This window comes from Propithecus coquereli, unplaced genomic scaffold (genome assembly GCF_000956105.1).
Source record: "Propithecus coquereli isolate 6110/MARCELLA unplaced genomic scaffold, Pcoq_1.0 Scaffold876, whole genome shotgun sequence".
NCBI lineage: Eukaryota > Metazoa > Chordata > Mammalia > Primates > Indriidae > Propithecus > Propithecus coquereli.
The window spans coordinates 269,625-286,954 of NW_012155018.1; the positions used below are offsets into that span (position 1 = coordinate 269,625).

Below are 17,330 nucleotides of genomic sequence, written 5' to 3' on the forward strand. Positions count from 1 at the left end.
AATTTGTTAAAATTGATAAACCAATATTGATATATTATTATTACCCAAAGTCCATAGTTTACGTTATGGTTCACTCCTGGTGCATATTCTGAGTTTAGAAAAATATATAAAATGCACACATCACCGTTATAGTGTATAGAGTAGTTTCACTGCCCTAAAAATTCACTGTGCTCTACCTACTCATCTTTCCCTTTCTCCTACCCCTGGCAACCACTGATCTTTTTATTGTCTCTATAGATTTGGCTTTTCCAGGTGGAATCATATAGTAGGTAGCCTTTTTAGATTGGCTTCTCATATTTAATAACATATATTTAAGGTTACCTCCTGTCTCTTCATGGCTCAATTGTTCGTTTCTTTATAGTGCTGAATACTATTCCATTGTGTGGATGTACCAGTTTATTTATTGATTCACCTGCTAGATGTTCGTTGCCTCAAGTTTTGGCAGTTTTGAATAAAGCTTCTATAAACATCTACTTGTGGGTTTTTGTGTGGACATAAGTTTTCAACTTTTTTGGGTGAATGCCAAGGAGCGCAGTTTCTGGATTTAATGGTGAGAGTATGTTTAGTTTTGTAATACTGCGTCTTTGTTGTACCTCAAAAGTGATTGCTAAACCCAAGGTCATCTAGATTTTCTTCTAGGTTATCTTCCATCAGTTTTATGGTTTTGAGTTTTACATTTAGGTCTCTGATCCATTTGTTTTTCTTTCTGTGGATCAGAAAGACTGTGCTACATTTTGAGCTAATTTTTGTGAAGGGTGTAAGTTCTATGTGTAGATTAATTTTTTTATGCATGGATGTCTAGTTGTTCTAGCACCGTACTGCACATTCCCACAAATAGTACTTACAAGTGCTCATTTCTAAGTATTCTAGCACAGAATATTATCTTTTAAGATCTTGTCCATTTGATATGTGAAAATAACAGTCCATTGTAAATTCAATTTGCATTTCTTCAGTAGTAAGGTTGGTGCCATGTAGTAAGCCAGTAGTAAGCCACGTGCCATGGCTCACGCCGGGAATCCCAGCACTTTGGGAGGCTGAGGCAGGAGGATTGCTTGATCCCAGGAGTTTGAGACCAGCCTGAGCAACATAGCAAGATCCTGTCTCTACAAAAAATTAAAAACTTAGCCAGGCGTGCTGACTCATCCCTATAATCCCAGCTACATGGGAGGCTGAGAGGCAGGAGGATTGCTTAAGCTCAGGAATTTGAGGTTACAGTGAGCTATGATTATACCACTGCTCTCTAGTCTGGGCAACAGAGTGAGACCTTGTCTCACAAAAACAAACAAACAAACAAAAAAGTAAGGTTAACTTTTATTCTCTGTTTGTCAGGTTTATGCCTTTTTTATTTGGTGAGTTGCCTGTTCATATCCTTTGCCTATTTACCTACCGTAGGTTGGTCTTTTTTAGTGAGTAGTATGAGTTCTCTTTGTATTAAAGATATTAATCCTTTATCTGCCTTATGTGCCAAAGATATTTTTCTTCTTTGTTATTTGCTTTTTATTTCTATTGATGGTAGTTTTTCAATGCACTGAAGTATTTTTTACTTTTTAAAAATTAAATATATATGCTTCCCAGCACCACTTTCCTCCACAGAGAGCGTCACCAACAGGGTGGTCTCTTTTTCATGCATACTCACATATTGGTAGATATATACTTGTATAACTTATATATTAAATAAGCAAATTAATAGTACACATCCTCTTTCCTTTTTAAATGTTTTTATCTTTGTGTTTCAATTTTTCAATAATTCCTATTGACCTGACTTCATATTCACTAGATCTTTTTCCTACCATGTACAATCTGCTACTAAGCACAACAAATGAATTCTTCCCTTCTTTTTTTCCTGTTTATTCTTTTTTTGTATATATTCATGGGGTACAGGTGCAATTTTGCTCCATTGATATATTGCGCTGTGGTGAAGTCGGGGCCTCCAGCGCATCCATCACTGAAGCAACGCACATCGTACCCACTGAGCAACCTCCCATCATCCACTCCCCCCTTCGTTTCTGATATTATATTTTTAATTTCTAGCTTTTTCATGTGCTCTTTAACAATAGTTTTCATTTCCCTACTGAAATCCCTCATATGTTCAGCATGTTCCCAACTTTTTCCTTTAATCTTTAACATATTTCTCATTCTAATTTAAATATTTGATGATCTCTACATTTGCTCTCTCTGTGGGTCTTTTTCTGATGACTGTTTTTACTCTTGATTAGGTCACCTTTTCTTCTTCACTTGTTTTGCAATTTTTAAAAAATTTAATGCTACATATTTGTGTAAAAAACAGTAGAGAAAGAAGTAAACAATTTTCACCTTCAGAAAAGGAATGCCTCTTTCAGGCTTTTAGCGAGGTGGGCTGACCCAATTTAATCTTTAAGGTGAGCTGTGTCTTGACTTTGTTGCAATTTTGTTTATATTTAGGTTACCCCCAGTTTCATATGCTTTGCATTAACAGGTCTTGAGATCTGAGCACTGGTGAGACTCCACAGATCTCTATGTTTTACAGCCTAGCTGCCAGCTTGGCATATTGCGGGGGGGATCTCTCTCTGCTTTGCAGCCCACCTGCCATTTTGGGGGCTTCTTTGGGAGTTCTCTTGGTTCTCTAGCTCTTCCCTTGGCTTTGTGTTCCTCATGAGACCTCCGTCTACCCTGTGGCCCTGCCTCCAACCTGAAGCAGGCTACTGACGTTCACATGCTTCAGAGGGTTTGCCTCAGTTCTTCTTCCCTGTACTCAGCCTTTGGTAAGCAGCTGGACTTGTGTAAAACCACACGTACCTTGGGGTGCATTGCACAGCTCTCCTGCCACCTCCAGTCTTTGATGTGCTGCTTATGTGCACCTGGGGAAGGCCCAAGAGGAAGGGTCCAGCCTTGCTCTGTGACTAAGGCTTCTGGGATTCTAATCCATCTACCAGTCTACATGTGGCTACTAAATATTGGGTTGTTTTCTTCTTACCCTTACTATAATGAATTTGATTTTTCTAACTGCTCTGTAGGGATAGAAGGAGTTATGGGTCTTTTCTCTCTGAGGAGTGGCTTGTCCTTTCTAGAATTTAGTTTCTTTGCATCCTTAAATCTCTGATGGCTTTTAAAACTGTATATATATTTTAAGCTTATCCTGCATGTTCTCATTGTTAGGGTGACAGTGACAGTCTGTTGTGACTTTCTATATTCTAAATGTGTGTGGAAAATTTTGTCAAATTGCCCTCCAGAAAGATTATATCCATTTGTACTCCCTGTGGCAGGGTATGCGAGTTTGGTTACTGCTTTCATTTTCAGACTCAGAAGTTGCAGTAGGCACATGAAATAAAGTTTTCGTTCAGATAATTTAAAATAGTCTTAAATCAATATTTTCTGATTCTTTTATATTACTACTATTGATTGCAAAGATGGGGCTTCTTGGAAAGCAACTAAAATATATATATGAAAAGTCTGAGAAAAGATTTTAAGATGGGGGCATATGTTAACAAGAGGGAGCCCCTGGTGACATGGGGGCAGGAGGCTGGTTTTCAGGCTGGTGGGCAGAGGGAGAGACAGTGCTCACCAGCTGATGTTGAATCATGAGGCTCCTTTATGTGGATCAGCTGCTTCAGAGAGCCTAAGTGGCAGTTGGAGATGGAAGGGAAGCCTGGAGAGCCTGCTGTATTTCTGAGCATCCTTGTAACTCTGGTGGGAGGTTCAAGTTCCTTCTCCTTTAAGGCTCTATGCTCAGTCCTCTTCTCGCTGTCTGCCCTCTCCCTAGGTGAGTCATCTGGCTCCATGTCCCAAGATACCATCTGTAACCAAAACGATAGCCCCATTCTGACTTACTCCCTAAGCCACTGATCACATATCCAGTTGCCTCGCTGACCTTTCTGCTTGCACCTCATCCAACAGGCGTCTCAGACGTGGACTGGCCAGACGGACCCCTTGACTCCCCAGTGTTCTCCATCTCAGTCAAAGGCACCGTCATTTATCTAGTTCCTCAAGCCCAGCACCAAGGAATTATCCTTGATTTCTATTTTCCCTTTAACACCCACCCCAGCCAATCCATCAGTAAGACTGTGTCAGTCACAGAACTGACAGATCTTATCTCCCATCTGTCTACTTTTTCCCACATTCAGGGCTACCACCTGGCTCAAGCCACAGTCATCTCTTCTTGGAATGGCCTCCTCTCTGGTCTTCTGTCCTCAATTCTTGCCCCTATAATTCACTCTCTACATAGCAGCCAGAGTGACAGGCACTGTGTTAGCTAACGTTGCTTCCCTGCTTAAACTCTCCTGAGCCTTCCCAGGGCACTTTGGAGAAAAGGCCAGTGCTTTCTGAGGGAGCTAGAAGCGCATGTAAGCTGGCCCTCCCCTCCTGGGCCTGGCTCTTACTGCTCTCCATCCAGCTTGCTACGTGCCACACTCTGTCACTCTGGCCTGTTTGCTTTCCTGGACATATCAAGCTCATCGTTGCTTAGGGGCTCTTTACTGGTTGCTATGGTTTCCCTGTTGAGGACATTCTTATTTCAGCGTCATGACTGGCTGGCTCATTTTTATCATTCTGGTTTCAGCTTATAAAACTACTTGGAGAGGACTGTCCTGACCACCCCTCTGAAATAGCTCCCCTGGCCACACAATACCTCATTGTTCTGTCTTTCCATCTTCGCTGCGCTTGTCACTCTCTCTGTACCATGCTTTATAATTTATTTATTATTCGTTTCTTGTCTGTCTTCTCACCTCCAGGTTGTAAGTTGTAACTGTCTTATTCACTGCAGTACCCTCGGGGCTAAGAACAGTGGTTGACATATGATAGGTGCTCAGTCAATATTTTTTGAATGAATGAATTCCACTTCCTTAAAAGCCAGTGTTTTGCAGGCTGCCTTCTTCTCTTCCCACTGAGCATGCTTCCCCAGGGCTCCATGCTGTTGGTTCCCACACTGGCATCTCCACCACCAGCTCTCAGATCTCCAGATTATGTATTCGGCTTTCAAGTGGACATCCTGCTCGGACATCCCAAACTAAACTCATTAGCTTTCCCATAAACTTTTTTCTTTTCTGCTCCAGGTATCTATTGCAGTGTACAAACAATCCCAAATGTAGTGGCTCAAAATAGCAACAATCATTTATTTTGCTCATAGATGTGCAATTAGGGTAGGTCTCAGGGACAGCTTTTCTCTGCTCCATGCAGTTCAGCTGGGAAGGTGCAGAGGCTGGGCTGACTTCACGATAGGGGCTGGAGTCCTCTACAGAGGACTGGATTACTCCAATGGCCGGCAGTTGATGCTGGCTGTTCGCTGGAACCTTGGCTGGGGCTGTCACCCAGAACTCTTACATGTGGCCTCTCTGTGTGTCTTCTTGGCTTCCTCACAGCCAAGTGGTGACTGGGTGTGAGCATCTAGAGAGGACCAGGCAGAAGCTGCAACACCTTGCGTGACATCATGTTGGAGACCACATAGTCAGTTTTGGAATCACATATGTCATGTGTCATATTGACACATGTCCAGTCCGTGGTAGTCATGGGCCCACCCAGATTCAAGGCAGGGAACATATGCCCACTTTTGGGGGCAGGAGCATTGACATGACATTGTGCTGGGAGATCTTGCTGTGGCTGTCTTGGAAAATACCATCTGCTGCATCTTCTCTTTTCCCTTTCTCAGTGATGGGTGCTGCCACCTGCCCAGCCGCCTGCCAGATACGGACACTGCATCCTCTTTCCCTCCCCCACCTGGCCTCGGAGGAGTCTGTAGACTCCACCTTCTTGACCTTTATTTTACTCACCCCTGTTTTTCACTCTGTGACCAACACATTAGCATAGACCCCTGTGAATGCTTGCCTGGGCAGCTGTGATTACCCGATGTGTCTCCATCCCGTCACTCTCCTTTCCTTTCTGCTGTTCGTCCACCGATAGCAGGGGAGGGGTAAGGATGAAAATTGGGTTATGTTCTCTTGGTGAAAACCCCATGTGGAGTCGCATAACGAGAGCACAAAGCCCAAGGACAGGACCATTGCGACTGGGCTCCTGCTGACTTTTCCCGCCCCATCTCTTGGCCTGCACCTCCCTGTGCTCCTCCCCTCCTCTTCCCCTTGCCCGGCTGGCTGAGCTCCACAGCACTCCCCCAAGCACCCCTCTTCCCCAGCTCTGCGCCTGGCCCTCAGAACACCACGTTGCTTTCCACTGAGCAGCGTTTCCTGAGACCTTCCATCCTGTCACCCCAAACCAACCAGCCTCTACTCTAGGTCTCCAGCGCTCCATGCGGACGCTGAATGCCTGTCCCCACACCTCATTGCTATGTCCCAGTTACATACCCTCAACTCCCTCCAGGAGGCATCACCAGCCCCTGGCACAAACCTGTGTGTTCTTGGTCCTCCGTGGGTGTCAGGAGAGGCAAGAATTGGTGACAGCCAGCACAGCCCCTGGCCGAAAATGAAGTTCCAGGACCTGCCACTTTGCTGCTTGTGAGCTTAGGGCCTGTGGCAGGTCTCCATAGCAGCATGACGGTAGGGGCGCTGGCACGTTCTCTCTTGTGCCACCTCAAGCAGAAGAGAGCTCAGGGCATCCCACAGCTGTGAAGAAATCCCTGACTGCCCTCTGCGTGGGTTCAAGTTGGCACATTGAGGTCCTGGCCCTTGAGTCTCTCATCAGCCCAGGTCACCCCAAGACCAAGGCTGTCACCGTCCTGCTGGAAATGTGCAATAGCTTGGTAAGAAATTCTCATTCGTAGGGAAGGAACTACAGTCATCCCTCTCTAGCTACTGTTTGTGAATAGTACCATAAAAGGTGAGGCAATGTTAAAGCCATTTAACATATATCCAGAATTTCCTGTGTAAGAAAGAGCTGCTAAGTAAACTATGGTTACCAAGCCCTTGCAATCACATAAATAAATATGAGAGATTTACCAAACTACCATTATTCCTAGTGTCCTCTTTTCCTAGCCGGTTATGCAACGTCGAAGTGATCGATCACATCATCACATGTATGATCCTGAGTGGTAGCATGAGTTGGTTTGTAGTTACCATATTTACTTAGGTTATTTCCTGCCTGTTGTCCCTACAGTGGTTTTCATCTTGGATAGAGAGGAGGGAGGCCTGTGTGTATCTCCTCTCCTTTGGTGACTGGGGGGGCCTGGGACCTAAAACATGAGTCAAGACACTATTCCTTTCCTCCTAGGAAGTTCAACCCCCAAAAGCTTATTTAGCCCACTCTAAACATTCCTTTTTACCCTTTAGTGTCTAGACTATTCTCATCTCTTCCTTGTCTTTGAAAGGGGCATTATCTGGATTTAAGAATTACATGTTTTTCCCTCAAAAATTGGCAAGGAGATGAAAGGAGATGCAAGGAGATGAAAATTAAATATGATATCTTAAAGATTTGTTTGAATGATATTAATTCTTACCTAAATTTTCTTCCAGTATCCATGTATGTCAGTGTGGTGACCTGTGTCTTCTGTAGGGAAGATTATTTTTGCCTTGTTTTTCTTCTCCCTGATGTCATTACTGTTATTCTATATTGATTAAATTTCAGGTTTTTCATTTCAGGTTATCTAATGATTAGACATGTAAACTTAGATATAGTAGAAGAAATACTGTTTTAGAAGTTTATCTGATTCTATTAAACAATGGAACAGTTTTTGTTTAGTATCTTAGCTTTAAATTTGTTTAATAAATAGCTCTATCTCTTTTCTAGCCACAGCTGTTGCAAATCCAATACTGTCCTTCTTAGATGTTAAACGGATTTTATTTCAAAAAATTACTGATAAAGGAGATGAGTTGAAAAAAGCCTTTCAGCTTCTTGATCCTGGTCAGAACTTGACAGTGTCAAAAAATGAACTGCGAAGAACTATTGCAACCTTCCTGATGCCTCTCACAAAAGAACAGTTTCAAGACGTGTTGGCTCAGGTATGGTATGTTGTAAATACTTAGAATAATTCAATTCGAGAAAAGCTGAAGCAGATCAGAGGAGTATGTCACCTATTCTGGCTTTATCCCTCACTGTAGCAAATGAACAGTTGAAGTCTTGCTTGTTTTCCACGATTCACTTAATTAAGGCCAATTTAAATGATCACAATCAATGATTATTTGGTTATATTTTGCACATAGTGCTGCTGCATCCAATTTATTTTAGTTTTTTTTTAAGGTTTCACATAAATGTATTTGGTCAACTTATATTTTGGAACTTAGTATGTTGGCATTTGTTCTTGCATTAAATGGTTATTGAGTATCTACTATATGCTGGACCCTGTGCTAGACACTAGGGGTGCCCTTGAGCAGCTCCCGGCCCAGCATGGTATTGATGGAGTGTTGGCAAGTGCTGGGACAGGGATCATTACAGGGTGGTTTGAGAGTTAGGAGAGGGAGAGGGAGAATTTCTGAAATTCTCAGGTGGTAGTCCAGGAAGGCTTTTTGGTGGAGGAGGTATTTACATAGTTTTAACTGAGGGGTGGGTATTAGCCAGATGAGAGAGGAAGGAAAGGCCATCACAGGCTGAGGGACAGCCTACGTGAAAGCTTGGGGGCCTGCATCAGCCTGCCATGCTTATTCAGGGGACTGGGCAGAGTCATTCATATCTGCCGTGAAGGGATATGGCTGGGGGAGCCAGTCGGGAAAGTACTTTGTAAAGCACTTTGTCCTGGAAGCTCTAGGGAGCCAGTGAAGGGTGCCCAGCAGGGGTTGGTGCAGTTACTTAGGATGGGATGTATAGGGCGAAGGCCCTTGGGCCACCTAGTGGTATACCATACCAGGGGGACATAAGGAGTAAAACTTTGTGATCTGTGCCCTCAGGGCCCTTAAAAAAGGAATACAAAATGCAGTACAAATCAAACAATCTCAAAATAAGCCTATAATGATCAATATAGTAATTACAAGAGTAGAAAAATTGTGCTGGAATATCATTAGTATTCCTTTCAACCCAATAACTGGATTTGTACACACACAAATGCACACACACTCACGCATGCACACACACAGACAAGTCCATATATTTTACTTATTCATTAGTTCTTAATCAGAATCTGGCTTTGTGCTATTTAATAGAATTTAAAAGCCTTTTTCAGAATTTGCTATATACCTTAACCAACTCACTGTGCCTACTTTCAACATGGGGGAATTATGTATCATGAAAACAAGTATCTGAGTGAATTCTAGGCATTCCTAAATTCCAGTCTTAACCTCAGGTACTGACTCTCATTTCTTTCACTGTTTTTGTTTTTTGTTTTTGTTTTGTTTTGTTTTTAACGTACAGTTCTATTTGTTGTTGCTTCTTGTGCATACCATGTTGCTATTCCAAGGTTTTCTCTTCCCTTTGTCTTTCTTTGAATTTGGCAAGTTTTCAGCTTATTATTTCCTCAAATATTTTTTCTGCCCCATTCTCTCCATTTTTATATTGTCCGACTGTCCCTGAGGCCCCGTTCATTTTTAAAAATCTTTTTTTCTATTATTCAGAGTAGATAATATTTATGGATCTACTTTAAGTTCCCTGACTCTTTCTTATCATCTCCATTCTTCTATTGAGCCCATTCAGTGAATTTTTTATTTTAGACATTGTTTATGACAGTTCTAGAATTTCCATTTGGTTCCTTTTTATAATTTCTATTTACCTGCTTTGATTTCCTGGTTCTTCCTTCAGTTATGAGCATATTTCTTTTAACTCATTGAACATAATTAAAATAGCTGCTTTACAGTCCTGGTCTAGTAATTCTAGCATGATGGTCATCTCAAAGTTGCCAGTATTGATTGTCTTTTCCACTGGTCTTATTTCCCTGGTTATTCACATTTGAGTATGTTTGGATAATATCTCAGACCAACAGAAATATCATGTGAACCACATATGTAACATTTTCTAGTAGCCACATTAAAAAGTAAAAAATAGGTGAACTTAATTTTAATATATTTATTTAACCCAATAATCCAAAATATTATCTCATTTCAATATGTAATCACTGTTAAAATCATTAATAAGATATTTTACATTCTTTTCTGTGTACTAAATCTTCAAACCTGTTATGTATTTTACACTTACAGCAGACTTCAGTTCAGACACTAAATTTTTACTGGAAATACTTGATTTATATTTATTTATTTATTTATTTATTTGAGACAGAGTCTCCCTGTGTTGCCCGGGCTAGAGTGCCGTGGCGTCATTCTAGCTCACAGCAACCTCAAACTCCTGGGCTCAAGCGATCCTCCTGCCTCAGCCTCCCAGGTAGCTGGGACTACAGGCATGCGCCACCATGCCCGGCTAATTTTTTCTCTGTATTTTTAGTTGTCCGATTAACTTCTTTCTAATTTTAGTAGAGACGGGGTCTCGCTCTTGCTCAGGCTGGTTTCGAACTCCTGAGCTCAAACAATCCGCCCGTCTCGGCCTCCCAGAGAGCTAGGATTACAGGTGTGAGCCACCGCGCCCTGCCTTGATTTATATTTAGATTTCATAAAATTTGTAGTTGAAATACTACATTACATACTCATCTGTTCCAAACGTACTTAAAAGTTTTCCAATAGCTGAATCAATATTATTTTTAAATTAATTAAATTAAACTAAATTAATTAAATCAAATTAAAATTAATTAACATCAAATAAAGCAAAAAAAATTTCAGTTAATAAGTTGTATTAGCCACATTTCAAGTGCTCAATAGCCACATGAGGCTTTGGCTGTTTATTAGACAGTGCAGTACTAAACATTGCAGATAGTGTATTGTGGGGACTGTGGATTCTGTTATATTCCTCTGAAGACTGTTGATGCTTTTGTTTTGACAGGCAATTAACTTGCAAACACTGTCTCACTTGCAGTGTGCAGTAGCTCATATCTCAGTTCAGTTCTTTTGTCTTTACCTGGGCCTCTTTGAGTCTGACCTGCACGTGCATATTCAGAGGTCAGCTAGAAGTCAAACGGAGTTTATACCCAGGAAGTGGGTCTCCTCCTCTGTTTCTCTCCCATGAGGGAATATGTGAGATTCTCCTCACGTTTTCTAGTGGCTGTAGTTGCTTTGGGTTTTGTGTGCTAGTCCTTTAGGCTAGAGAGACAGTGGGTTTTATAATGGGGCTCTGTGCTGAGCATGTGGCCTACCCTCAGGATAAAATTCATTTAGAATAGGAAACTCCCTCCATTCCTGTCCCTTCTTCTAAGTTTTGCCCTCCTCCAAAATGTACCTGCTTTCATTTACTCTCCAGAGCCTTTAAATAGTTATTTCTCATATTTGACCAGAGTTTATGGTTGTTTTTTGCAGGAGGGCTGGCCACTTTTGAGCTTTCTCTGCACTTCTCTGCTTTATCATTTTTAAAAGAAAACACAAAGTTACAGAAAAGTTGTAAGTACAGTGCAAAGAACAATTTTTTTCTAAAACATTTGAGAGTAAATTGCTCCATTACTCCTAAATATTTTAATGAATATTTCCTTTAAATAAGGACCCTGTCCTATAATAACCACAACCCAACCATCAAAATAAAGAAGTTAACATTGATTCATTATTCCCATCTCAGCTCCGGAGTCCAGCCAGGTTTTACCAGTTGTCCCACAAATGTCTTATAGGATCCCCAGGTCAGAATCATACATTGCATTTGGTTATCATATCCCTTTAGTCTGCTTCAGTCTAGAATGGTTCATTAGTCTTTACTTGGCTTTTATGACCTTAACACTGCAAAGGTTGCAGACCTGTTATTTTGTGATGTTTCCTTAAGACTAGATCCAGGCTTGCATCTTTGGCAGACACATCACTGCAGCAGTGCTGTGTTCTTCTCATTGCATTTGATTAGACCGCACATGATTTCAGCTCGTCTCATCACTGCTGAGGTTTACTTTGATCACCTGATTAAGGTGAGCTCTGTCAGGCTTTACCAAGTATCCACTTTGTAATTAGTAAGTATTTTGTGAGAGAAACTTTGAAACTAGTAAGATATTCTACTTACCAAACTTTCAATTTATTCATTTATTATTTATATATTAATATTTATAGGGATTCAAGATTGCCTACTAAGTGGGCTATGGGTCTATTATGTTTATTATTTATTTTGATGTTTTAATTATTCCAGATTTGGCCAGTAAGAACTCCTTCAAGCTGGTTTCTGTATCCTTTTAACATGTCCCCATCATTCTTTGAACATTTCTTTGCTTTACTTTCCAGAGCCTTTAAATAGATAGAAGATATTCCAAACTTATCTGTACTTTGCTTGCTTTGGTCCTGGAATCATCTGTTTTCCAAAGAGCTCTGGTTCCTTTGAATGGAAGAAGATAACTGAGAAGCCAGGATGTGGGCACTAAGGCTGCTGGTGTGGTTGGGAGGTCACCACCCCCAGGCCCTCTGAGCGAGCAGAGCTCTAGGGGGTACATTTTTTTTCATACACATGTGTATGTACATTTACATCTACATTTATTCTGTCTCAATTTCTCTGTTCATATTAAAAACCAAGAGTTCATACCAATACCACCAATCCTAACTCAACATTCCAGACATCATTCTGGTTTCTCCCTTTCCATGGGTGTAACTACCTTCTCATTGAATGAGGAACTTGGCTCCCATTACCCTTAGATTTGCTTATTTGCTCAATCTCCCTGTATGTGACCCAACTCAAGTCCAGCCTTTCTTCTCCCCATGTGGGTGCCCTCTCCCCCGTGTGGGCTCTGACCCACGATAATGCCATTTTCACCCCACATCCCCGCACCAAGGCTCCCCCAACACTGCAGACACCACATCTCTCTGCCCCATCTGATGGCTTTAGGACTGAATTGTTGGGGGAGTAGTGAAGGGGGAAAGAAGGCAAAGAGCTTTTCTCTTCCCTTTAAAAAAATGTTTCCCCTTTATTCACTTCTAGAATAGGGAATAAATAGTACATAGTGATTTTTTCACGTTACCTTTTATTGCTATCTACATTTTTAATAACAGCTTATCAAAATATAATTTATATATATTAAATTCACCCTTTTAACATGTATACATTGGTGTTTTTTCATATATTTACAGAGTTTTGCAATCATCATCACTATCTAATTCAAGACCATTTTCGTCTTTCCAAAAAGTAACCTGTACTCATTAGCAGTCACTCCGCATTTCTCCTGCTGGTACCTGGAAACCACTAATCTACTTTCTGTCAGTGTAGATTTGTCACTATAGATTCTGGACATTTCATATAAAAGGAATCATACAATACATGATCTTTTGTGTCTGGCTTCTTTCATTTAGCATGTTTTCAAGGTTCACCCATGTTAGCATAAATCAGTACTTCTTTCCTTTTTATGGTTGAATAATAGTCCCTTGTATGGATAGACCACATTTTGCTTACATTTTCATCAGTTGATGGATCTTTGAATTGTTTTCACTCTTTGACTTTTGTGACTAATGCTGCTATGAAAATTAATGTACAAGTATTTTGTGTGGACATAGGTTTTCAGTTCTCTTAGGTACATACCTGGGAGTGGAATTGCTATGTCATATGGTAATGTTCTCTTGCTGTTAAAGAACATTTGTCCTTGTGAACATTGCATCAGTTTCCTCATAAGCTCAATCTAGCTGGTGATACTTTATACCAAGTGGAGAGTTAAAATATTATTTCCTGCTATGTGTGCTTATAGTCATGATCTAATGTTAATTTAAAATTTTGACAGTCTCCCAGACTAATCAGCTATGCAGGAAGAGGAAAAGTACAGAAAATATGAAATGTGTATCTGTTTTTAAAAGCTACATCTGTTTTTAAAAGAAATCACTGAGAACTGCAGAACTTCAAAGACTTTTTAGAAAACAGGTCTTGGTAGTCTATCCTTAAATGATCAGCATGTTTTTCTAGAACCTTGAGCTCCTGTGCTCCACGTGTCAATCATGAAGGCTCTAGTGTGGTGAATTTACAGGAGGCCGAGGTTATTGGGAATGAAGGGCAGGGCTTCCTTTCTCCATTCATGGATTTCACAGTGTCTATGACTTTTCTAGATCTTAATGAGTAATCCACGTGGTGATTCAACCTTTCTTTTTTAGTGGTTAATGTGAGCCTAACTGGACACTTAATAAAACTAGTAAAAGATTTCATGGGAATTTCCCCTTAAAATTAGAAAAGAATTTTTCAGTTGTAGTCTTCATTTACTTTGGCTTTAATTTTATTTGAAGAACTGTACCAGGAAATGTTTGAATGTCAGTGTTTTAATAATTTATCAGGGAAGGAAAAATGAGGCTTTGCTTGTAATCTGCCCTGTACTAGAGTAATGCGAATTTTGTGGTTTATTTAAAAACGTGGCCTCAGTCTCTGATTTTTTTTTTTTTTTTTTTAAGAGACAGAGTCTTATTCTGTCACCCAGGCTGTAATGCAGTGGCACAATCTCAGCTCAATGTAACCTTGAACTCCTGGGTTCAAGCGATCCTCCCGCCTCAGCCTTCTGAGTAGCTGGGACCGCAGGAGCGCATCACCAAACCCAGCTAATTTTCTTACTTTTTGTATAAACAGGATCTTGCTACATTGCTCAGGCTGGTCTCGAACCCCTGGCCTCAAGCGGTCCTCCTGTCCGGCCTCCCAAAGTGCTGGGAGTACAGACTTGAGTTATTGCACCTGGTCAGTCTCTGAATATTAATATAGACTATTTTTAAAGAAGTCAACTTGGTAAATAGATTCCAGAGAAGGAACACAGTTCTGTTCTGGTCCCAGTGGTTGTGCCAGGTTGGAGAAAAAGTCTTCTTTCAAGATACTTATTAATGTGATGAATACTGATTTAAAAATGACCCACTCCCAGCTCTAGTCTAAGAATTGGCTTTCAGCAATTCATCCATGTATGTTTTTGATTCTTAAACATTTTTGCCAGAATCACAAATACCGAAAAGGCACGTACTGAGCAGAGCCTTTCATTTTAGATGAGATTCTTTAGTTGTCTAAGGGGCTTAGCTTTGGAGATCAGTCATTGCAAGAATTTCTCTACCACTTAGAACTTGTGTTCAGCCGTAAATAACAATATGAAATGTGATGAAAGCTTGAATCATTTGATGGACTGTTTTTCTTTATAGGCATGGTGGTTAGTGTAGTGGGATGAACTCGTGCTCTGGATTCACAGAGATTTCTGGCACTTAATGGCAGTGCCATGCAGGAAGGTCAGACCTCCACTCTGTGAAATGTAGAAAATGACACCACCCGCTAAGGTAATTTTGGGACTGCTCATGTAAAACACTTAGAGTAGTCCTGTGCCCATTTATTATGAGCTCTGTAGATGTAAGTTTCTTCCCTTCTTCATTTACTCTTATCATTACCAAAACCCTGAGGGCACCCAGTCTTGAACTACTCAATGCCCTTTTTCTGCAACCTTAGGGAAACTTTGACATGTTTACCCAAAATTATATCTACTAAAAAAATGTACTGTCAGAAATGGAAGGCTGGGTGCGGTGGCTCACGCCTGTAATCCTAGCACTTTGGGAGGCTGAGGCAGGAGGATTGGTTGAGCCTAGGAGTCTGAGGTTGCAGTGAGCTATGATCATGCCATTGCACTTTAGCCAGGGCAACAGAATGAGACTCTATCTCAAAAAAAAAAAAAAAGAAAGAAAGACATAGAAGTCATGGGTGTCCTTTCCAGGAAAAGGCTTCTACAGAGGCCCACCCTATGAGCCCTGAGCCACTCTTCCTCTGGTCTCATTTCCTAATTATATATGTTTTAAACAGTAAAGAGAAATTTATCCTTTGGGGGAGACTGAGAGAACCACACTTGGCTTTAAGGCTAGCATTTTTAGGGCTAAATAAATAACAAACTTGATTGTGTAGACTTGGGAGCTATTCAACTGTATGGGAAATTGTAGTTTGTGTATTTGCATGAAGTCTAATGAAATATTTTATAATGAGTATATATTTATTTCATGTTTATTTCAATTTTAGATTCATAATATTTTTTTGAAATAATTATTTTGATTTTAAAAAATTTAACTTTTTATTTAAAAATAAATGCAAACCTCCAAAAACTTTGCAAGAATAAGAATAGTATAAATAGTACCCATTTGGTACAAATAATACCCATATACTCTTTTACTCAGATTTATCTATGGTGAACATTTTACCTTGTTTGCTTCTCCTGTGATCTCTCATTATCTGTATGTGTGTGAGAGAGCGTATGTATATGTGTATGCAAACACACACACAAACAATGTGCATATAATATTTAAAAAGAAAAGCACTTGAAAGGAAGTTGCTTGTATCGTGGTTCTTTACCCCTAAATACCTCAGTGTATATTTCCTAAAAATAAGAACCATTCTTTTACATAATCACAGCACAGTTACCAACTTCAGTAAATTAAACATTGAAATAATACTTTATTTAATGTACAGTCTGTTGACCCACTTGACCCAATAGTGTCATTTATAGAGTTTTTAATTTAAAAATTACTTTCTCAACCTTAAAACTATATGAATGTACAGAAAGTTCACATGACGCTCAGAGTGTAAAACTGTGCTGTGGCCTCAGCTTCCAATATATATTATACATATAATATTAATATGTATTAGAAAATATTCCTGCCAATTTTATTGTATTTTTTGATAGAATTTAGATTTAGCTAGATTTATATATAGATTACAGATAATTTAGTAGATAACTTGTTGACTTTTGTTAATAATTGAGCAGACTGGCATTCTAGGATGCCATTTACACTTGGTTTGCTGAGAATGCACATCAACTCGGACACCTAGAGTAAGCAGTTGCAAATGTTTACTAGAATGCCCATCACTTTAATAGGATTCTACATTATATCCTGGAAGCTATGATTTAGAGACCTGCTACACTGTCTATTGCTTGGATCTTATTCTCTAACGTGTTGTCATTCTTCTTGTTTGAACGTAGATCCCCCTCACCTGCTCTGGTTCTGTACCATACCTCGAATTCCTGTCCAGGTTTGGTGGAATTGACCTCAATGTAAATGTTATAAAGAAGTAAGTGTTTTGTTTGCTCATATGAAAATGTGAAATTTGAAATGATGAATAAGAACTGTGACCTAAAGACATTAGAGCTGATCATATCAACAGATATATATGGAAGATGGGTTGGTAGAGCTTATCCATTTAGAATTTAATGGAATTAATCTTCACATTTTATTTAGAGAATATTTTGGCATCTATATAGGATACACTTTAGAATAAGATAAATGAATCTGTAACAAAATGTAAACATAGCAAATTAAAGCCAGATAAATATGTTTTACATGTAATGTATTTAAATTTGGAAATAATGGATTTTGATCTTTAAATTATTAAGATGCCAAATTTAAAATTGGTTGGTTTTTATACATTTTTAACATTGCTCATTGGAAAGTGATCATGTTTTGGTGGCTAGAAGTGAAAAAAAAAGATCTTTGTATGAGCTCCTCTAGTATTTTGTAGTTTTAGCGTAAGCATGGGGCTTGTTTGCTTTATCAGCAACATGAGCA

General features: G+C 39.9%; 1 protein-coding gene across 1 annotated transcript in view; it reads left to right on the plus strand.

Moving 5' to 3' along the window:
• The window catches only part of LOC105826280 (EF-hand calcium-binding domain-containing protein 6-like), a gene marked incomplete at its 3' end in the record, with an annotated part of 192,321 nt that overhangs the window by 1,166 nt on the left and 173,825 nt on the right, over positions 1–17,330 (plus strand). Inside the window, exons 2-3 of the mRNA XM_012664235.1 lie at positions 7,648–7,859; positions 16,748–16,836. Of these exons, the coding sequence (XP_012519689.1) occupies positions 7,648–7,859; positions 16,748–16,836 (301 nt within the window). The remainder of the gene's footprint in view (positions 1–7,647; positions 7,860–16,747; positions 16,837–17,330) is intronic.